The sequence below is a fragment of the Diabrotica virgifera genome, chromosome 10 (genome assembly GCF_917563875.1).
Source record: "Diabrotica virgifera virgifera chromosome 10, PGI_DIABVI_V3a".
NCBI classification, from domain to species: domain Eukaryota; kingdom Metazoa; phylum Arthropoda; class Insecta; order Coleoptera; family Chrysomelidae; genus Diabrotica; species Diabrotica virgifera.
Window position 1 is genome coordinate 13,010,279 of NC_065452.1, and position 23,643 is coordinate 13,033,921.

Below are 23,643 nucleotides of genomic sequence, written 5' to 3' on the forward strand. Positions count from 1 at the left end.
TTGTCTTTCACTGTTTGAACTGACTGTTGTTCACATAAAAAACAAGCTTTTTCCCCCTGGAAGCTGTCTGCTGTATACCAGTCATACTACAGTAAACTGAACGTATATCAAGCTACAAAACTCCTTCCAGAATTTTGGAACCCTGTAGCAGCTTGTACAGTTCACTTGTGAGTGTTGGAGTCACTTGGTAATTTACAAAGAGCTTTGGAAGAATCTGCAGCTAAGCCTCCATAAAAAACCCAAAAGGTGTTCAATAAGTTTCTTATGCTTCTGAGATGATTGCTGCTTATTTTACCCAGTAAACAGTCCCATTTATGCATTTTTTAGTACGAATTATATTGTGGTCAAATCCAGGATTTTTTCAGGTCACAGACAGGGCCTTTTGTCACTCCTAAATAAGTAGACTGTTATTTTATACCAGTCTATTGAGTTCTTGTCGCATTTCCACAGTAGTCTAGAGTCTACCTTAGAATTCCTGAGAGTCCCATAGCTGTTGACTATCTCTGTATACATTGACTCAATTGTATTCAAAAGTCCCCATGTTAATTTCTCTTACAGGATATAAGCTAGCAAACAGGATATAAGCTGCTACTACTAAACTCTACAGGAGTTTAAACTCTTAACTGTAAACTATTGACTGTATAATAAGCTAAACTCTTACAGGACATAAGCTAGCAAACAAGCTTAATGTTTGTAAACTTTTCATCATGAACATTATTCCAAATTGACAAAATATTGAAATTCCTCAAATTTTCTCTTTTGTAATCGCTGATGTATATTTTGCAGATATTCTTACCCCCTTACTAAGATGAATACGAGGGTTATCCTTTTAGTTTTGCATAGAGCCATAAAGACAAAAAATATATAGACTTACTTAAAGACCTAATGTGTGACAAAGTCCAATTACTCGCTTGTCGTAAGAGATACAAAAAAAAGTTATTTAGGTAAAAATTGAAGCACGGATAGGACCATAATTTAAAAATATTTTCAGATATACAGGGTCACCCGTATTGACAGGGTGATACAAACTTATGTTTTTTAAATGGAACACCCTGTATATTTTTACATTTTTGGATTCTCCTCGATGTCTTCTTTCTCAAAATATAGGGTTTTGTAATAATATACGAGGTAGTTTAAAAGATAATTACGTTTAATTGTTAATTTCGTAGTAATATTCACACCCTGTAGAATTTTAGTGATTTGACATCAAAGTTTATATTTATGGTCAAACGATTTTTAATATAGTCTACTATTGTTAAACATTAATAATGCAGCGAAAAGTTTAATATTAATATACAGGGTTGGTCAAAACTCGGAATGAGTATTTTCTGAGTTTTCTTAAATGGAACACCCTGTATTTTAGTATTCTAATAAAATGATATTTTATGGTACTTTTTTTTTATTTCTTAAGCATTCCCTATACCTAAGTGCTTTAATTTTTGAGTTATTCGTGATTCTATAATCCAAACATTAATTGCAACAAAAATTACGCGAAATTTTATTAGGTGGCTGTGCAAATATTCAATCAAAAATAATTTTTTAAAAAAAAGTAGATATTAATCTAGACTGATCCTTAATTTATTAATATTGGATGAGATATCCAAATACCTGCGTAGTTAAGATTGTTGGTGCGTAAAATATGAATAAAAACATACAATATTCTGCCTAGTTGGCTATGACAATTTTGCTAAAACATTTGACATTGTACTATTTTTATAGTTCCAGTTGCTTTGTTACCATTACTAATATGAATTTTTCTAATGAGTAACTGATTAAAATGGTTTTTGTGCTAGGAGAGTATAACAAAAATGTGCTACTAGCAATAAGAATTTTTCATCAGCAATTACCTGATAAACGAAAACCAAGAAGAGAAACTTTTGAAAGTACATAATATGTATACTCAAACGGTTTCAACGGACTGTATACTTAAATTACCAGAAACCTGATCGAATAAAAACTATTCTAAAAGAATAAAATTAATTAAATGTAATCCTTAGTGTAACTGAGGATCTGTTTATTAGGAAGAACGTTCTTATAATCTAAGTATCTAGACCTAGACTGTTGAAATCGTTTGAATGTAGTTTTAAAAGATTCTCTTCTTGGTTTTTGTCTATCAGGGAATTGCTGATGAAAAATTCTTATTGCTAGTAGCACATTTTTGTTATACTCTCCTAGCACAAAAACCATTTTGATCAGTTACTCATCAGTTAGTCATTAGAAAAATTCATATTAGTAATGGTAACAAAGCAACTGAAACTATAAAAATAGTATAATGTCAAATGTTTTAGGAAATTTATTGTCATAGCAACTAGGTAGAATATTGTATGTTTTTATTAATATTTTACGCACCAACAATCAGTCTAGATTAGATCAGTCTAGATTAATATCTACTTTTTTTCGAAAAATTATTTTTGATTGAATTTTTGCACAGCCACCTAATAAAAGTTCACGTAATTGTTGTTGCAATTAATGTTTGGATTAAAGAATCACGAATAACTCAAAAATTAAAGCACTTATAAAACGTAATTATCTTTTAAACTACCTCGTATAATATTACAAAACCCTATATTTTAAGAAAGAAGATATCGAGAAGAATCCAAAAATGTAAAAATATATAGGGTGTTCCATTAAAAAAAAAAACATAAGTTGTGTCACCCTGTCAATACGGGTGACCCTGTATATCTGAAAATATTTTTAAATTATGGTCCTATCCGTGCCCCAACTTTCATGTAAATAACTTTTTTTCGTATCTCTTACGACAAATGAGTAATTGGACTTTGTCACACTAATGCCCCACCCTGTATATCTTTTCAAAATATGTCCCACTAAGATTGCATCGAGGCTTCGATGGATTCTTCTGACGACTGGAATCGCTGCCCACGCATTGAATTCTTGATCTTTGGGAACGTGAAGAAGTCGTTGTGACTTCGTTGGGATTCGATGTTTTGAAGCTCCAAAAACTCGTATTGTCTTTTGGGCAGTGTGACCACTTGCATTGTCCTGATGTAGGTTGATTCGCCGTTGTATGTTGCATTGTCTGAGTTTCGCAATAACTTCTGGTTTTATTTATTTTTATTGATTCGATAAATTGATTCGAAACTCAATTGGAATACTCATATTACCAATATAACCAATAGGGCTAAGCGACTCTTCTGGAACTGCAGACGAGTTGAAGGTAAAACCTGGGGATTGAAACCAAAGATGGTCTGTTGGTTATACACATCAGTGATACGACCGACAGTCACTTATGGGTCAGTACTCTGGTGGAGAAAGACGGCTTTGCAATCTTGTGTGACCACTCTCACCACCCTACAAAGACAAGCGCTTCTAAATATAACAGGAGCCTTGAATAGAGTACAGGAACGGCTTCATTAGAGGCTATTACAGGTCTCCCTCCGCTGGAATTATATATTTCGGCGGTAGCCTTTATGACCATCCTGAGACTCAAAGCAAACAATACTTGGATGCCGAATTATGTATTGACTAGTCACACAAACACTACTGGGACTATACTTGAGGAATCCATCTTTATGATGAACTCAGATATGATGACACCAGAACTAATCTTCACTGAGAAGATTAACACAATTATACCATCTAGAGAACAAAAAGTCCCAAATATTAATGGGGACTTAATATGGTTCACTGATGGATCTAAAACTGCCCATGGTACTGAATCAGGAGTCTTTGGGCAAACATGTAAATACAATAAATCTTACAGCCAAGGTCAACATACTACGGTGTTCCAGGCTGAAGTTTTTGCTTTGATGGCCTGCATTGATAAAATTAGTGATGAAGACCCTAAAGCTAAGAGAATCAACATTTACACAGATGACCAATCGGCTATTCTAGCTGTAAAGAACCCTCTCACCAAATTAAAACTGGCGAGAAACTGCAAAGATCTCCTCAATAACCTGGCAAAAGACAATAAAGTGTCTTTAATATGGGTGCCGGATCATGAAGGGGTGCATGGGAACGAACGAGCAGATATGTTAGCGAAACAAGGCTCGAGAGAAACTTTTGAAGGCCCAGAACCTTTCTGTGGCATCACTAAAGATGCTACGAAAAACGAGGTTCAGAAATGGCTGATAATCATCAAAATAAATGAAGAACCACTCAAGGGCAAATCCAGACTAAAAAAATAATCAAGAATATTGATAAAAAACTCCCGAACTGTTTGATGAACCTCAATAAACGAGAGATCAAAACGGTAACTTAAATGGTGACTTTGCATTGCCGTTTAAGAAATCACCTATACAAACTAGGTAAGGTGAATGAACCATGGTGCAGAAAGTGCGAAATGGAAGAAGAGACTGCCATACACATACTATGCCATTGCAGTGTGCTGGGTGATGTAAGTCAGGACTTCACTGGTCAAATGATGTTTGAACCAGAAGAGATCCTAAAACTGCCAATAAGAAAACTGTTGGCCTTCGTTGAGGCCACAGGACTTCTTAGAGTTTAAGGAGAACAGGATTTGCTACAAAGCTCTTATGACCATGTGCCAGAGACTAACGAGTCTCGCCTGAGTTGAGAAGAAGAACCGACTTGCTAATTTAAAAATTTCACTGTATCGACACGACTTGTGTCGCAATGAAACTCTCGATTTATGTCAACAAAAGATTGAGGTTACGTTTGTGTCGGAAGGTCTTATTGGTGGCTCCTCTAAGCGGCTATATGCAGTACTAAAAAGACAAATCTCGTAAACTCCTGACGAATTTCACAAATATTTCTTGGTGCCTTGTTGTTTGTAAATCTTCTTTGAATTTCCCAAAAATCCACTCGTGTATATCTGCGTTCCAACTGCAGCAGAACCAGATATTTTTTGTGGTCTTCTACAAACTTGTTCCTTGTGTAACTATTTTTGATACTGATATGCCATTTTCCCACATGCTTTATAGATACTGGATGTCTTTCTGTTAACTTAAAAGCTGTCTTATTAATCTTGAGTTCTTTCAAACAATGACATAATAGACAAATTCCACACACTTCATGAAAACTACATTAATAAACACATGTTGAAACATATTTTTTACAATAAAAAAAACATCTCGCAAACTGATGGATTTTAGGCAAAACAAAAAGATAGATTGTTCAGTGATGAAATGAAAGCAAATCAAAAGCCGGAACAAGAGCAGAACATTTTATACATGTTATTAGTGTAAAGTGAGGTTTATGTAGACTCAACTAAATAACGTATTTGCTTTATGACACAAACATGCTAGGGTACATAATGATTCATCATATATTTTGTTTCTATTGGTTTAATAAAATAGTACGAATATTGCTGAGCGGGGTCATTCAGACCAATGGGATAGTGACAAAGCCCCCTACTCATTCTGTTTGTAAACTCAGATGAATCACTGATTTCTGAATCCTTTTCTGTATCACTTCTTTTTTCTTTTGTCTGTTTCCATTTTATTTTCAATAGTACACATGAATTGCTGTCAGTCTGCGAAGTGTAACCATATCATGCCAAGATTTTAATAGTCCAGCTCTGTCAGATAACACTTAAACGATAACTAAACGGACCCATCAGGTGTAAAGAGAAGTAGAAGTGGAATGTCCCAACCAGACTATCTCTCTGCTAGTTTTTCCTCTTTAATTTGTATAAACTTTCGGTAAAGCTGAACAACCTTCAGTAATGAAAGAAAGAATAGTGGAGGACTCTAGTTCAAAAGTAAATGTAGAATAAAAAATTAAGAGGGACAAAACAAAACAGCTACTACTGTTTAATAATACCAAATCACGACCTATAAACCTAGAAAACAGTATACCATTACAAAACACCTTCCGTGATAGTCTGTACACATTCATAAAACAAAAGTTGATCATTCTGTAAGAGAAATCATCATCACCATCAAGGCTCTTCATTCCGTATGGAATGTTTGCCGCCCTTACCTAGACTCTCTGATTCGCTTATTGCGGTGAATCACTCCGCATTCCACTTGTATGTTGTCAAAGTTTGTTGTATGACTTGGCTTTCGTTACAATTTTCTTCCACTCATTTCGATATGAGCATAGTTCCCTCCAGTTTCTTTCAGAATTTTGATATCTCTCATGATCTGGTCCTCCCATCTCTCTCTGTGTCTTCCCCTTGGTCTTTCAGTTTCTGGTTTCCATCTGGTGTCTTCTTAATCAGTAGTTCGTTTTCCTTCTCTCTATGTGTCCTAGCCATCTTAGTCCTTGCGCTTTAATAAATCTAACTATATCTTCTCCCTTCGTTATGTCTCTTATTAGGAATATACAGGGTGTTTGGTAAAGAATGGGCCATAGCTTAACCTTAGATTCATGAGCTTAAAATAGGTCGATTTAAGCTAACTTACCTTAGTACAAAAGTTGATAATAACCGAAATACAGGGTGTCAAAGTTAAACTTTTATTTCATTTATTTTTGAATATTTCCTGACAGGAATGGGACAACAACACGAAATTTGGTAAGTGGTGCTGGTATTGTACAATCTACTAAATTATGTTAAACGTTTCTGGCTACTACCAGAGGCGTATGACGGGGGAACGTGAATGGTTGACCCTTCCCAAATTCTATGCCACTGGCGGAATTGATAATTTAGTGCAATTTTTTGATTCTCCAATACTTTCTATGTAAAAAACATACTCTTCATTCGTAACAATAAAGCCATTAGTTTTCGAGATATTTGAAGCTAAAAACGAAGGAGCATAATACATTAATCAAAATAAGTGTGCCTTTTCATTTTTAACTTAAAATATCTCGAAAACTCATGACTTTATCGTTACGAATGAAGAGTATATTATTTGCATAGAAAGTATTGGAGAATCTAAAAATTATGCTAAAATACCAGTTTCATCAGTGGCGTAGAATTTGGGAAGGGTCAACCATTCACTTTCCCCTGTCGTACGCCTCTGGTAGTAGCCAGAAACGATTATTCAACATAATGTAGTAGGGTGTACAGCGCCTACACTTTCTGCCAAATATAACACGGATATGTCAAATTATTTTAAAGTATTCTTTTTTTTAAATATGTAATTTATTCTTTATTTAAAACTTTAACAACTATGTGTGCTCGATACTATAAAACTATTTGACATATCCTTATGGTACTTGGCAGAAAGTGTAGGTACTGTACATCCTACTAAATTATGTTAAATAATAATTTGTGGTTAATACCAGGGGCGTACGACAGGATAAAGTGAATGGTTGACCCTTCCCACATTCTACACCACTGATTAAAGTGCTATTTTAGCATAATTTTTAGATTCTCCAATACTTTCTATGCAAATAATATACTCTTCATTTGTAACGATAAAGTCATGAGTTTTCGAGATATTTGAAGTTAAAAATGAAAAGGCACACTTATTTTGATTAATGTATTATGCTCCTTCGTTTTTAGCTTCAAATATCTCGAAAACGAATGGCTTATCGTTACGAATGAAGAGTATGTTTTTTACATAAAAAGTATTGGAGAATCAAAAAATTGCACAAAAATAGCAATTCCGCCAGTAGCGTAGAATTTGGGAAGGGTAAATCATTCATGTTCCCCCGTCGTACGCTTCTGGTAGTAGACAGAAACGTTTGTTTCAACATAATTTAGTAGATTGTAACAATACCAGCACCACTTACCAAATTTCGTGTTGTTGTTCCATGCTTGTCAGGAAATATTCAAAAATAAATAAAATAAAAGTTTAACTTTTTAAGTATTTAGGTTATCAACTTTTGTACTAAGGTAAGTTGGCTTAAATCGAGAAAAACTTAAATTAAAAACTTAAAACCATACTTCTGTATGATTTTTTAAATTAAAAACTTAAAACTTAAATTAGCTTAAATTAACTAAGCTCAGGAATCTAAGGCTTAGCTATGGCCAAACATTCTTTATCAAACTATTCTTTACCAAACACCCTGTATACAGCGTGTCTACTTAAGTTGGAAACATATGGGAAACTTTTTTATTATCAATTTTACGAAAAAAAGTTAATATTTATAAAAAGTTCTGCGTGCCCCAAAACCTAAGATTCAATCATCAGATATCAAATTTTCTCAATATTAGAGGTATGTCAAAAAATATGAATTTCGGTCAAGGGTAAAGTACCTTTATTTCTCTCAATATCGAAAATTCTTATGATAAAAAGTTGTTTGGAATTAAAAACTAAGATCAAATATGCAATTACATGCTTCTAATTGAAAAAAAAAAATAAATTTTTTTTCTCAAATTTATGGATACCTACCCAACATCGTTTTTAATTATTACAAATATGATAACTCGTTTATTATTCATTTTACGAAAAAAAGTTATTCTTCATAAAAAGCTTTGCATGGTCTAAAATCTAAGACACAACCATAATATATCAACTTTTATTAATTTTATACGAGGTGTGTCAAAAAATATGAAATTAGCTCAAGATTATAGTAGCTTTATATTTCACAATATTTCAATTAGAAGGATGTAATTGCATATTGAAACATAGTTTTTAATTTTAAACAACTTTTTTAATAACCGTTTTCAATATTGTGAAAAATAAAGATACTTTACTCTTGAGTGAAATTTATATTTTTTGACATACCTCGTATAAAATTAATAAAATGTGATATTTGATGGTTGCATCTTCAGTCTTAGGACATACAGAGAAAGAATACCTTTTTTTTTTCGTAAAAGTAATAATAAAAGAGTTATCGTATGTGTAATAAATAAAAACGAAGTTAGTATCAATAAATTTGAGAAAAATTTGGAAAATATTTTTTTCCAATAGGGAACTTGCATATTTTTTTAAATATTAAAATGATATTAAAAAACATAAGGTAACATGATCTTAAAACGCTTGCATGCGAAAAAAACAAATATTTTTAACCCGTACGTTAATTACGACGCTTTGAAAATGCTATAAAATTCAAATATCTTAGGAGGCTCTTGAACGTCCTTCTATTGGTTCGACGTCACGGGCCACTGTCAACCGGGCCTAGCAGTCGGAAACAACGCGATTAGGGTAGGTATCACGGGTATATTACATTTTAATCGTCTTTAATGGAAAATTCCTAGGTATTATTTATGTTCATCTTATATATTGTAATAAGTAGTTCCCCAATCAGCTTAGTTTTAAACTGAAATTGATAAAGTTGAGTGCTACTTTGTAAAGAGTTTAAAACGCATAATATGACGGACGAGGGTTTTTCAAAAGGTCAATCTGACTAACTTACCTACCGTTGATATCTTCATGGTGGCAACTTTTATAAAAAGTAGTGAAAGTTATTCTATTGGAGAAATGCGAGGTGTCAAGGCAAATAAGTAAGAGTTATTAATAAGCATGTTTAAACCGTTTATAACAATAGTTTGGTACCATTATATTATAGTATATACGGTTTACCCCGTGGGTTTGATCTACCTACCTCTAATCGAAGGATTTCGTATATCCTGGAAAAGATTACGGTGTAATTTGCATTATAATAAAGATTATATTTTATTGTAATGTTTATTAGTACCTACTGGAGCCTTTCAATATTGTGTTCAAAGCCTTCTGAGAAAAGATTATGGTGATTAGCAGACGTACCGATAGAACGTGTACATAGCCAACAAAATCCTTCTTTACAAAGTTAATAATACGCGTAAATAAGAGGAATCAATATTGTAATTTTACAAGTTAATATCTTTATCATCTCAGCTTGTACTTACACCGCATCCCTCGGTAGACCGCAAGCTATAGTAGAAACCCGACTGTAGACCGCATACTATAGTAGCACCAATACTTTTTAGTTACTCTTACTTTTATTACTAAAAGTTTTGTTTATTTTTAAGTTACTTGTTTCTTCTTTGTTCTTCAACACCAGAAACGACAAAAGTAATTTCATAAAAAAGAACTTTTTGATACATGTCAACAGAGATAAAATATTAATATTTTGCCTTTCACAGAAAAAATCATTTTTGCCACAGAGTAAAACAAGATATTTCAACTACATTATTTATCTATGGGTAAACTGCATTAAATGCAATAGCCCACCGAACGGGCAAACGATACGAGTGGCCTGTGACGTCAGACCCCAGCTCTCGCTTTTGAAGTTGTCTGAAACGGAAATTTTAGGCGCGGAACTTTGACCATATGTTGTACGTACACTATTCATTGTTAAGACGTAATATTTTGAATATAACATTTTAAAACATAAATTAACAATTTTATACAAAAAAATTTTTTAGTGCAAGTTCCCTATTAGATGCATGTAATTGCATATTTGATCTTAGTTTTTATTTCCAAACAACTTTTCATAATAAGAATTTTCGATATTGAGAGAAATAAAGGTACTTTACTCTTGAACGAAGTTCATATTTTTTGACATACCTCGTATAATATTGACAAAATTTGATATCTGATGATTGAATCTTAGATTTTGGAGCATGCAGAACTTTTTATAAAGAATACCTTTTTTTCGTAAAATGGATAACAAAAAAGTTTCCCATATTTTTCCAACTTAAGTAGACACGCTGTATATACATAATTTTATTCTTCATAGGATTTTCCTTTCGAATATTCTTAATTTTTCTTCATCTTTATCTGTGAGGCACATTGTCTCAGCTGCTTATGTAACTACTGGTCTTATTGCAACTCTGGATGGATATTTTCAGTTTTATATTTCTGGATAAATTCTTGTCCTTCATTAGCCTATGCCTCCAGTATGTTTGGTTGCCTGCTAGTATTCGCTCCGTTACTTAATCACTTCTCTTATTTTTGCCATTCACAATTACTCCCAAATATGTAATTTGTTGAATTCTTCCAAAAGTGTAGTTTTCTATCGTGATTTCTCTCGTCTTGTTATCTTCTCTTCTAGAGCAGAGTAGATATTTTGTTTTTCCTTCGTTAATTTCTAGACCTCTTTGCCGTGCGTCATTTGCCAGGGTTGTTACTGCTTTTTTAATCTTTCCTTGTCTCTTCCCATTAGAACTACTATTATACTATTTGTGTTGAGGAGTGGGCCTTTAATTCCGCTGGCCTTGACTGTTCCTTCTACTGCTATGTTGAATAGTGTGGTTGAAAGGGTCGCCTTGTCGCACCCCTGTTTCTATTGTCACTGATTTTGTGCTACATTCTTCTGTTGTTACTTTAGCTCGAGATCCATCCATAGACATTGACAAATAGAATAGAATACAAATACTTATTATTCAATTAGGGCAAGATGACCAATGCGGTTTAGTATCCATGCAAGCAATTTTCGACTCACACCATGTATTAAAAATTATTTGGATGATTTCTTCATGGGAAATATTTGTTACTATTATTATTACATAACTGAAGGGCAATTAATGTAAGTACACTATATATAAAGCATGCAAAGATAAGTATCTAAATGCCTCATATTTCACTTACTAAATCTAAGCTATTGTAAATCATTCTGCAGAATTCCACTAAAAAAACGCAACTAACATCATATAAAAGCAAAAAAGCACCTTCGTAGGAAAGAAATCTTTATAATAAAATACTGAAGATAACTCAAATAAATTTCAAGAATATCATGACGATATTCAAGAGATCTGTCAGTCTAGAAAGTAACTATAAAGAACAATGTACCCCACCAACAGTAAACAAATAGATTTTTGTAAATTGTTATCATCCAATGCAAGGAAAAAAGAAAAATGCACAGTATGTGTTTAACAAAAGAAGAAATCAAAGGAATCAATAAATGTCATGCACACAATAAAATGTTGAATATTTATGATGAACTCTTAAAAAATATACACTTAACAGTCTTAAATACACAGTGATTCAAAGAATGGGTATTATTTTACTTGCAGATTCTATTAGTAGATAAAATAATAATTTTTTGCTTAACAACGAATCAAATATTAACACTTACTAAGATACAATGTGATTAAATTATAAAAATAATTCAGTAGTATTGCTATAGGTATTTATTATTCTTATACATATAAACATAAATGGAAAGTATTTCCAAAGAAATGTGTTCTACAGGGCTACCCCCCTCTTAAATACAATGGTTTATTTACTTGAGCAGTTATTTTTTATAGAAAAAGAAGTTGGTCGTCAGTTATATTATCAAGAGCTTCTTGAATTGTATTAATAAAGATTCGCTTACTATATCTATTGTTTTTATGCAAACAATGTATTGTATGTGACACTGAAACATAATATAATCCATTGGTTAAAATCTGGACTATAGGGTGGCCAAGGAAACTGAATCGAATGACTTACACTTTGGAAACATTTAGGTAAATTCCTCTATTGTTATTACAGTGATATTATTGTTAAAACATGTCACCTAAAAATATGTTTTCAAATATGTCATTACTTTTATTAATATTAAATTCATATTTAAAATGCTCTTGCTGGAGTAAATATAAGGTTTGTTCGTAGTACGGTCAGCAACCGTTGCCAACCACCAGACGCATGCGAAGTTAACAGTTAAGTTGGATTTATAGTTTGACGTAGCGTAGACGTAGACGCAACGGAGACGTAAGAAACGGACTGGAAACGTAAGAAAATATTATGTCAATTTATAGATCGACGTAGCGGAATTTTTGCGCATGAGTAGAAAGAGTAAACAATGACTTAATTCTAATTCAACAACATAGCCTATAAATTATGCGAACAGTAATAAACAAACTTTGTGTTTATTTATTTATACTACTACTATTTATTATAATATTTATCTGTCTTGTGTGTTTCATGGATTAGGAAATAAACGAAGATATGCTCCTTGGTGCCGCATGCCGTGGGATTTCCAACTATTTTGTTTCATTTCTGGTCTTTAAAATGTTTATTGGATTTACCTATAATTGTATATATAACCCCGAATTAGGCTAATAAACAACTCATATTTATCTGAAATATTGAAATGACTCTATGATATATTTTTATTAAATTAATAACTTAACATCCATTGTATTCAAATAATTAACAAAATTCGAATATGTTGATAAACAACTTTATCTTTACAAAATTGATGAGGGCGTGTCCACTTTGGGTGACAGAACAAAATTCTTAATTTTGATTGGCCAGACGTAAGAAACGCACTGTAAAAGATGAAAGTTGGTGAACTCTTTCGTTACGTTACGTTTCTCTTATGTTCCGTCAGGCGCTTGCGTTCATTTATAAACAGGAGTACACAAAATTCGGTGTTGATCTTTTCCACTGCGTCTCCGTTACGTCTACGTCTACGCTACGTCAAACTATAAATCCGACTTTAGCGTTCGTAGACTACGAACGCGCATGCGTCTGATGGTTAGCAACGGTTGCTGATCGTACTACGAACAAACCTATGGATTTCCAACTAAACCAACGTTACTAAATTGCTGTTATTAGTCTTACACTGTATCTCAGTATTAATAATTGATTGTTAGTTATTAACAAAAACATTATACACTTAAATGCAAAAGTTTCGCACCTCCAAAAATTATGCTCATTTTGATAGTTAATTTTCTCGTGAACGGATTCTGCTAATTTTTTTATTATTTTAGATTTTCTCTTTGATATTTACACTGTTGGACAAATGTTTACTCTTTCAAGCTTATACTGGGTTGAAGAAAGGAAATGTTTTTCTTATATTAAGTTTGAGACACCCTGTATGGAGGACAATGTACATCAAAATCACATTGTAGCCTCATGTTTTGTGAACATTTTGTCTGTTAATTTCCCTGATATCTTTAAAAACAAAGAAAATAGACGCCTTTATTCTTTAACATATGTGTTTTAACTGAAACAGTAAAAAAAAATTAAAGGCACTCGTGGCAGTGCCGACAGAAGTGAAAACTTCTTATAGTATATAAATTACGAGCTCAATGCTTTTACCCCATCCTAAAAGAAGTGCTATACCTATATCATATACGATATACGCGATGCGTATGCCCTATGCTATTTATGTATACATACACATAATTTATATATGTATGTACAAAATTTATTTTAGCGAAGTGATGACGGTCGCAAATTCAATACTTTTTCCCCATCCAAGAAGTGCACAACGTCCCTAAAGAAATTTTCAATTCAAAAATTTATTTCGTCGAAGCGATAACGGTCGCTAATTTACTACTTTTTCCCCATACAAATAATATATAGCATAAGCGATGACGGTCGCAATGACGGTCGCGAATTCAATGCTTTTTCCCCTATCCAAAAATCGCACAACGTCCCTAAAGAAGTTTTCACTTCAATAACAGTTAACTAAACTTTAAAAATAGAAGAAACATATAACGTAAACTAATGGCATGTGCTCGCCCAGGCATGCTGGATATGAAGCGCGCTATTTGATTTTGATCTATAGAGTTTCAGATATCAAGAACCATAGTTTCTATATCTTTTAGGGAAGCAGGAAGGGGTTGACGTGGTCTTAATTGTCTACCGACAATATCCCATAAGTGTTCAATAGGATTCATGTCGGGACTGAGAGAGGGGCAATTCAATTTCTGGATAATTACTTCACTTAAATATTCAGTAACGATACGTGAGGCCTTGTATTATCATGCATTAAGATAAAATTATTTCCTATATAAAGTGCAATATGAACAATGTGTTTAAAGAAACAAAATTTCACTATTTAAAAAGACACCAAAACCCTTCTTGCTGTCAAGGAAATTCCACCCCAAAACATCATAGAGCCTCCATTAAACAATCTCATCTCTTATGTTGCATTGTGCATACTGCTCACCTAGTTAACGTATAACTGTTATTAGAAGTAGAGGGGGAAACACGCGATATTCGTTTATGTTGTTTCTTTTTGTTTTAAAGTTGTGTTACAGTGTTATTTTTTTATTTATTTTTAGTTTAGTATTGTTTCAGTTAAAACATGTGTTAAAGAATAAAATCATCTATTTTCTTTGTTTATACAGGGTGTTCCATTGGGAAACGGAACTACTTGAATGGTGAATAGAGGCCACTGATACGGTTCTAGATATACTACATTTATTATTTATTGCCTCACCGATTTTTATAACCGAGTTACCGGGTTATCATCATAAGTGGCTTGACAATCCGTTGTGGATCTTGGCCTGCTTGCAAAGAAGTCGCCACTACTGTCGATTCCTGGCAACTTCCCTTCATCTTCTGACCCCTAGAATTTTAAGGTCTCCTTCCTTCCACATCATCAATCCATCTTCTTTGTGGCCGTCCTCTACTTCTTGTACCCTCTGGTTTTGAAAATGTTAATTTCTTAGTGTATTCGTGATCTGACATCCTAGCAATGTGTCCAGTCCATCTAAGTTTCTACATTTTAACGAATTTCACAATATCTGGATCGGTGTACAACTGATACAGTTCAAAGTTGTATCTTCAACGCCATAGCCCATTTTCATTTACGGACCCAAAAATCTTTCCAAGAATTTTTCTCTCAAAAATACCAAGAAGTCTTTCATCATTTTGAGGTAAGGTCCACGATTCAGCCCCATATATCAAAATCGGTTTTATTAAGGTCTTGTATATATTGAGCTTTACTGCACGTTTTATATTTTTATTTTTTAAATGTTTCTGGAGACCGTGAATAGTTCTGCTTGATATTGCTATCCGTCTATTTATTTCGTCGCTTCTTGACTTGCTCAAAGGTATGGTTGTTAATTTGAATTCTCTGTTGGAAATTTAGGGAGTTTTTAGAAACCAACATATATTTGTTTTTTTCCTCGTTTACCACAAGTCCTAATTCACTTACCGCGTCCGCAAGCCTTGTAAAACACTGCACCATGTACCATGTCTCTCATACTTCTGCCCACTATAACTATATCGTCAGCGAATGCGAGAATTTGCGCCGATCTATTAAACATAGTTCCATTCATTCTAATATTTAATTTTCTGACTGCCTTTTCCAAGGCAATATTAAAGAGGAGACACGCCAGCGCGTCCCCCTGTCTTAGACCATTATTGTCAAAGAACGTAGAGTTTTCTCCTTGAATTCTAACACAAGAGCTTACGTTTTGCATTGTTAGTTGGGTCAACTTAACTAACTTAGATGGGATCTCAAAGTCTATCATTGCAATATACAATGCAGTTCTTTAACACTGTCATAGGCTGCTTTGAAGTCGACGAAGAGATGTTGGGTATCTATGTTATATTCTAGTGACTTTTCTAGAATCTGCCTATGTGCTTGAATTTGATGTATAGCTGCCTTTCCAGCAGTAAATCCGCATTGATATTGGCCAACAATATCCTTCGTAAAATGTGAAAATGTGAGTTACAGGGTGTTTTATCGATTTTGCCCATTTCTTTCTGGATCCATAACTTTAGAACTACCTTGTATATTTTTTTGAAATTTGTCGATCCGCCCTTGTACCTTGCCCTCCCTACAGTGTGTCTCAAACTTAACATAGAAAAACATGTCCTTTCGTCCCCCTGTGGCTCAAATGAGAAGTTTGAGTGAACATTTGCCCAACAGTGTAAATACTCAAGAAAAAAATAAAAAATAAAAAATAGCGGAGCCCGTTAATCTGTTACCACAAGAATATCTACTATCAAAATGAGCATAATTTTTGGGAAGCTAGGACAAATAAATCCCGACAAAAAATCCCCACAAAAAAACCCGGACAAATAATCCCCACAAATTTTTTTGGACAAAATATCCCCACAAAAAATCCCGGACAAAAAATCCCCACGAAATATTTGCTGCCGAATATTTCTCTAAGAGTTTTCCCGAAATTTTACCAAATTTCGAATTCCAATGCCATGCTGAAAACTTCAAATTTTACATGACAAAAGAGTGTGAGTTTTTTCAAAAATCGTGGAAGATATGGGGAATGAGCTAAGGCCCCGTTCTCATGACAGGCGCTTTATAACGCGGGACTACAACTGTACAACTACATACATTTTGAGACCGTTCACACGCCAACGCGCGTTTTAATGACCTAAAACGTGCGTTAGCATGTGAACGGTCTTAAGTAAAATGTATGTAGTTGTCTAACAATAAAACACTGAAAACGTTTGTTTTCTATACTTCCACAAAATTTATTACAACTATCTGACTACAGCTGTTTCGGCAGAGTGTCTTTCTCAAGTGATATAGGCCAGGGTAATAAGACAAAAATATACCCTGTTCGTGACACTCGAGCAGCCAGGGTACTGAAGCGTTTTTTCGACAAGTAATACATATAGGAACAAATTGTAACTATTTCCTGCGTAGGATCTGGCGGCCATTTTTATTTATAAACAATTAACTATCAAAAAATGGCATTTTTCCCTTTTTTTTCAAATCAATGGAAAACAGTGAAACTTATGATTTTTTTAGTACAAATATCTTTGAGATTATGGAAAAAGCTTTAAAATGACATATTACGAAGTTTGATATACTCATTTATTGTTAATATAATTGCGAAAAAAGGTCGGAATTGCAAAAAAAATATTTTCGCGATAACTGCTGTAAAAATTAGTGTACAGGTTTAAAATTTTTGTCAAATGAGGGTTCTTTGGTGCTTAATATGTGATAAAAATTTCAAAGCGATTAATTCAATTGTTTAAATTTTATTCGAATTGTTTATATCAGTGAGCATTTTTTTTGCACGAACATAAGTCAGAAAAAAATGACGTTAGAACCATTCCACAGGTGTCAAATGGAAGAGCATGAACTATATTTTTAACTTGGTTTAAAAAAGCGAATAAAAAATGCATTTATTAGTAATAAATACTTGTGCAAAAGTATCGTAAATCTTTCCTTATAAACTTTTTGTATAACTTTTTCCAAAAAAAATAACTTTTTTACCCTGTTTTAAGTGCTCAACTACCAAATAATGTTATTTATATCATAATTGATAAAAAATTGTAATAAATATATATAATTTCTTATATAACAAAATAAAAAGTTTATAAGGAAAATTTACGATACTTTTGCATAATTATTTATTACTAATAAATGCATCTTTTATTCGCTTTTTTTAAACCAAATTGAAAATATAGCTCATGCTCTTTCATTTGACACCTGTGGAATGGTTCTAACGTCAGTTTTTTCTGACTTATGTTATTGTAAAAAAAATGTTCTCTGGGATAAACAATTTGAATAAAATTTAAACAATTGAATGAATCGCTTTGAAATTTTTATCACATATTAAGCACCAAAGAACCCTTATATGACAAAAATTTTAAAGCTGTACACTAATTTTTACAATAGATATTGCGAAATTAATTTTTTTTGCAATTCCGACCTTTTTTTCGCAATTATATTAACAATAAATGAGTATATCAAACTTTGTAATACGTCATTTTAAAGATTTTTCCATAATCTCAAAGATATTTGTACTAAAAAAAACATTAGTTTCACTGTTTTCCATTGATTTGAAAAAAAAGGGGAAAATGCCATTTTTTGACAGTTAATTGTTTATAAATAAAAATGGCCGCCAGATCCTACGCAGGAAATAGTTACAATTTGCTCTTATAGGTATTACCTGTCGACAAAACGCTTCAGTACCCTGGCTGCTCGAGTGTCATGGAAAAAACCTTATTACCCTGGACTAATATAGTTTAAAATGTGTTTGCCTTTTTAAGTCTTTAACTGAAGAGGTTGAGGAGTGGGAAGCTGTTTGTCTCGAGTTGGTCATTCAGAATTATATCTGTATTTTTCAGTTTATTAATTTCCATAGATTCTAAAAAAGATAGCTTAAGGCCTTTATCTTGAATATGCAGAATTTGAAACTCTTCATTGAAAGAATGATTATGATCTAGAAGGTGAAGTGCGTATGTAGAAGTTTCTGTTTTTCTATTGTTGAAAGCCCTTTTGTGTTCTGCTATCCGTTTGTCAAAAGTTCTGCCAGTTTGACCGATGTACGTTTTCGGACAGTCACCACAAGTTAGTTTGTACACACCACTCTGTAGTTGTTTTCTATTTCGGCTTTTATTGTTCTTAATATATTTGCTTAAGTTGTTGTTAGTTCTGAAAGCTGGTGTTATTCCTTTCTTTTTTATGTATCTGGCTATTTTTGTTGTTATCTTGCCAGTATATGTAAGAGAGCAGAAGGTACTGGGTTCTTTCTGTGGTGGTGGATACACTTATTTCAGGGCTTTCTTATGGAGTTTTTGGTTTAAAATTTTGTTAACTGTTTGTTCGTTATAGCCGTTGTTTACTGCTATTTGTTTAATGATGTTTAGTTCTATCTCGAAGTTATTTCTTGTCATAGGAATTTCTGTCAGTCTATGTATCATGCTATGGTAGGCTGCTAATTTGTGTTGTGTAGGATGGGATGATGAATTGTGTATAGTTGTGTCAGTATGGGTAGGTTTATGATATACGGAGAACTCATGTTTGTTGTGTTGTCTGGTAATCGTTACATCTAGAAAGTTGATGGAGTTATTCTGTTCTGTTTCTATTGTAAACTCAATTTGTCTGTTAGTTCCTGTAAAGCATACTAGTCTATCATCCACGTATTTCCACCAATATAAGAACTGTTTAAATACGGGATGTTTAGAAATTGTTCACAAATTACACAGAATTACACAACACAAATTAGCAGCCTACCATAGCATGATACATAGACTGACAGAAATTCCCATGACAAGAAATAACTTCGAGATAGAACTAAACATCATTAAACAAATAGCAGTAAACAACGGCTATAACGAACAAACAGTTAACAAAATTCTAAACCAAAAACTCCATAAGAAAGCCCTGAAATTAGTGTATCCACCACCACAGAAAGAACCCAGTACCTTCTGCTCTCTTACATATACTGGCAAGATAACAACAAAAATAGCCAGATACATAAAAAAGAAAGCAATAACACCAGCTTTCAGAACTAACAACAACTTAAGCAAATATATTAAGAACAATAAAAGCCGAAAGAGAAAGCAACTACAGAGTGGGGTGTACAAACTAACTTGTGGTGACTGTCCGAAAACGTACATCGGTCAAACTGGCAGAACTTTTAACAAACGGATAGCAGAACACAAAAGGGCTTTCAACAATAGAAAAACAGAAACTTCTACATACGCACTTCACCTTCTAGATCATAATCATTCTTTCAATGAAGAGTTTCAAATTCTGCATATTCAAAATAAAGGCCTTAAGCTATCTTTTTTAGAATCTATGGAAATTAATAAACTGAAAAATACAGATATAATTCTGAATGACCAACTCGAGACAAACAGCTCCCCACTCCTCAACCTCTTCAGTTAAAGACTTAAAAAGGCAAACACATTGTAAAATATATCACTTGAGAAAGGCACTTTGCCGAAACAGCTGTAGTAATAACATAGTTGTAATAAATTTTGTGGAAGTATAGAAAACAAACCTTTCTCAAGTGATATATTTTACAATGTGTTTGCCTTTTTAAGTCTTTAACTGAAGAGAATTTAATTGTTATAAAAGCCGAAAGAGAAAGCAACTACAGAGTGGTGTGTACAAACTAACTTGTGGTGACTGTCCGAAAACTTACATCGGTCAAACTGGCAGAACTTTTGACAAACGGATAGCAGAACACAAAAGGGCTTTCAACAATAGAAAAACAGACACTTCTACATACGCACTTCACCTTCTAGATCATAATCATTCTTTCAATGAAGAGTTTCAAATTCTACATATTCAAAATAAAGGCCTTAAGCTATCACTTTTAGAATCAATGGAAATTAATAAATTGAAAAATACAGATATAATTCTGAATGACCAACTCGAGACAAACAGCTCCCCACTCCTCAACCTCTTCAGTTAAAGACTTAAAAAGGCAAACACATTGTAAACTATATCACTTGAGAAAGGCACTCTGCCGAAACAGCTGTAGTCAGATAGTTGTAATAAATTTTGTGGAAGTATAGAAAACAAACGTTTGCAGTGTTTTATTGTTAGATAAAATGAACTTCCATCAAGTAACGGTCGAATCCATCAAGTATGTAGTTGTTATAATCGGGCGTTCTCAAAATGCGCGTTATCAAGCACCTGTCAAGAGAACGGGGCCTTAGCTCATTCCCCATATCTTCCACGATTTTTGAAAAACACACTCTTTTGTCATGTAAATTTAGAAGTTTTCAGCATGGAATTGGAATTCGAAATTTCGTAAAATTTCGGGAAAACTTTTAGAGAACTATTCGGCAGCAAATATTTCTTGGGGATTTTTTGTCCGGAATTTTTTGTGGGGATATTTTGTTCAAAAAAATTTGTCCGGGAATTTTTGTGGGGATTTTTTGTCCGGGATTTTTTGTCCGGGCTCCAATTTTTGGCGGTGCAAATATTTGCAGTTAATTTTATTTTCCACTAAAGAATCTTGAAAAAAATACTTCTGATTCTTCATGAATGACCCTGTATATTGTCTACAGAAGAAAATTGCAAAAATAAAAAGAAAACAAAATAAAAAACCTATTCACACCAAAAGAGATGTAAAATATGTTTATCACTTGGAATCTGATCACAAAGAATAACATCTATCAAACCTGCTTACCCCGTTCCTTTCTATTTCCACTTTAATAATGGCTTTAGTAAAACTGGTAAAATCCTGTTTCACTTCATCACATACACTGTGGTTCTGGAATTTAAAAAAGGCATTCTACAACAGATTCTTACCATGAAATCTATGTAATCATAGGCACATTAAGGCAAAATCTACATTTAGGATCAAAAAGCAGGGTTAGCAGGAATCACTTAAAATAACTGTACACATACTCCCATTAGTTATTGGGCCAATCCAAGCCAAGGTGGTTGCTTGACTATTTTTAATATCTTTTCTTTTTCTACCTTTTAAACTTTAGTCTATACAGGGTGTCCAGAAACTCTACCGACAAACGAAGACAGGAGATTCCTCATATAATTTTAAGACATTTGAACCCAATTCATCTAGTCCGAAAATGCTTCCTAAGGGAGCTAGAGCTCTTTGAAGATGATGTCTTGTAATTAGTTTTTCTTAAATACCTCCAGAACGCTTCTATTTAGAAAAACAAAAATTGGTACACATATTTATCTTCCAGAGATAAATCGATTTCATCCATTGTGAATTTCTAGTACCGGTCATAGGTGTCCGTTTTGGGTAGAATTGGAAAATACTGTAAGACTTGTACACACTTCTAAGTAGGTCAAAACGGCAAACAGGTGTATGTTCTCAAAAAATTTTTGATAGTGTGTAAAAAAATTTTTATTATCAGCTAAGTACTTTCAACACATAACGTGCCATCATCAGAGCATCCTAAAAGGACATTTAAGATAAGATTTCTTATAAAAAATGAATGAAAAACTTACGTCCTCTTATAAAACCTTCATAGAAGAGCAATTGCTAAACGACACAATAAAATACAAGGATACTGGGCAAAAGCCACAGATATCGGATATAACAACCCCTTAAAATGAATAAATTCACATCTAAATTCTGTTATATATTAAAAAAGACAACATGGCTGAGTCAAACCATTTTGAGCCCACATGAACAGCTGAGGAAGACTGTTATTTATTAAAATGATAAAGAAGGAACCACAATCTTATGCGACCTCTATATTCGTAAATAATAATTAAAATTAATTAAAAATTGAAAATGACTAAAAAGCCATGTATAGGTTAAATGAATTTTATGTTAAGATACTAAATTTTAAAGTTAAATTTTCAAAAAATTACTATTAGTAATATTGATGTGAAATGTTAACGTGTATATAAGTTATCAAAATTCTTCTAAAAACAAAACTGTTATAGTTTGACCAAGTGTAGAAGAAGTTAAATGAAATCAAACCTAGGAGAAATCTCATTTGATAACCTCACGAGTTCGAAAGCTGTTATTTTATAAATTAACAATACTATTAATTAATTCAGACAAATCTCAAATATTTTACTTGTTTACAAATATGTAGTCAATTAAAGAAAATTCAAGAATACCTAAAAGTAATGCTCAAAAACTTTCATAAATTGTTGGGTATGCTGAATACTAAACCAAAATTATTAAAGAAATTTCTTAAAAATAGGATCAAATTTACAATTTAATTGAATCTGGGTGTTGACACAGTTTTGACGGTTTCTTTTCATTTCTCTACTTATTTCTAGATCTTCTTAAAATGAATCTACTAGAAGATCTAGAAATAAGTAGAGAAATGAAAAGAAACCCTCAAAACTGTGTTAACACCCAGATTCAATTAAATTGTAAATTTGATCCTATTTTTAAGAAATTTCTTTAATAATTTTGGTTTAGTATACAGCATATCCAACAATTTATGAAAGTTTTTGAGCATTACTTTTAGGTATTCTTGAATTTTCTTTAATTGACTACATATTTGTAAACAAGTAAAATATTAGAGATTTGTCTGAATTAATTAATAGTATCGTTAATTTATAAAATAACAGCTTTCGAACTCTGAGGTTATCAAATGAGATTTCTCCTAGGTTTGATTTCATCTAACTTCTTCTACACTTGGTCAAACTATAACAGTTTTGTTTTTAGAAGAATTTTGATAACTTATATACACGTTAACATTTCACATCAATATTACTAATAGTAATTTTTTGAAAATTTAACTTTAAAATTTAGTATCTTAACATAAAATTCATTTAACCTATACATGGCTTTTTAGTCATTTTCAATTTTTAATTAATTTTAATTATTATTTACGAATATAGAGGTCGCATAAGATTGTGGTTCCTTCTTTATCATTTTAATAAATGACAGTCTTCCTCAGCTGTTCACGTGGGCTCAAAATGGTTTGACTCAGCCATGTTGTCTTTTTTAATATATAAAAGAATTTAGATGTGGATTTATTCATTTTAAGGGGTTGTTATACCCGATATCTGTGGCTTTTGCCCAGT

The 23,643-nt window shown here is 32.7% G+C and overlaps 1 protein-coding gene across 2 annotated transcripts in view; it reads right to left on the minus strand.

The window, feature by feature from the left end:
• Positions 1-23,643, minus strand: part of LOC114329548 (SWI/SNF complex subunit SMARCC2) — an 88,959-nt gene that overhangs the window by 17,959 nt on the left and 47,357 nt on the right. Inside the window, exon 4 of one of the 2 annotated variants that reach the window (XM_050641303.1) lies at positions 21,308-21,391. The exons of the other annotated variant lie outside the window; for it this stretch is intronic. Coding sequence (XP_050497260.1) covers positions 21,308-21,391 — 84 coding nt within the window. The remainder of the gene's footprint in view (positions 1-21,307; positions 21,392-23,643) is intronic. 2 annotated transcript variants of the gene reach the window in all.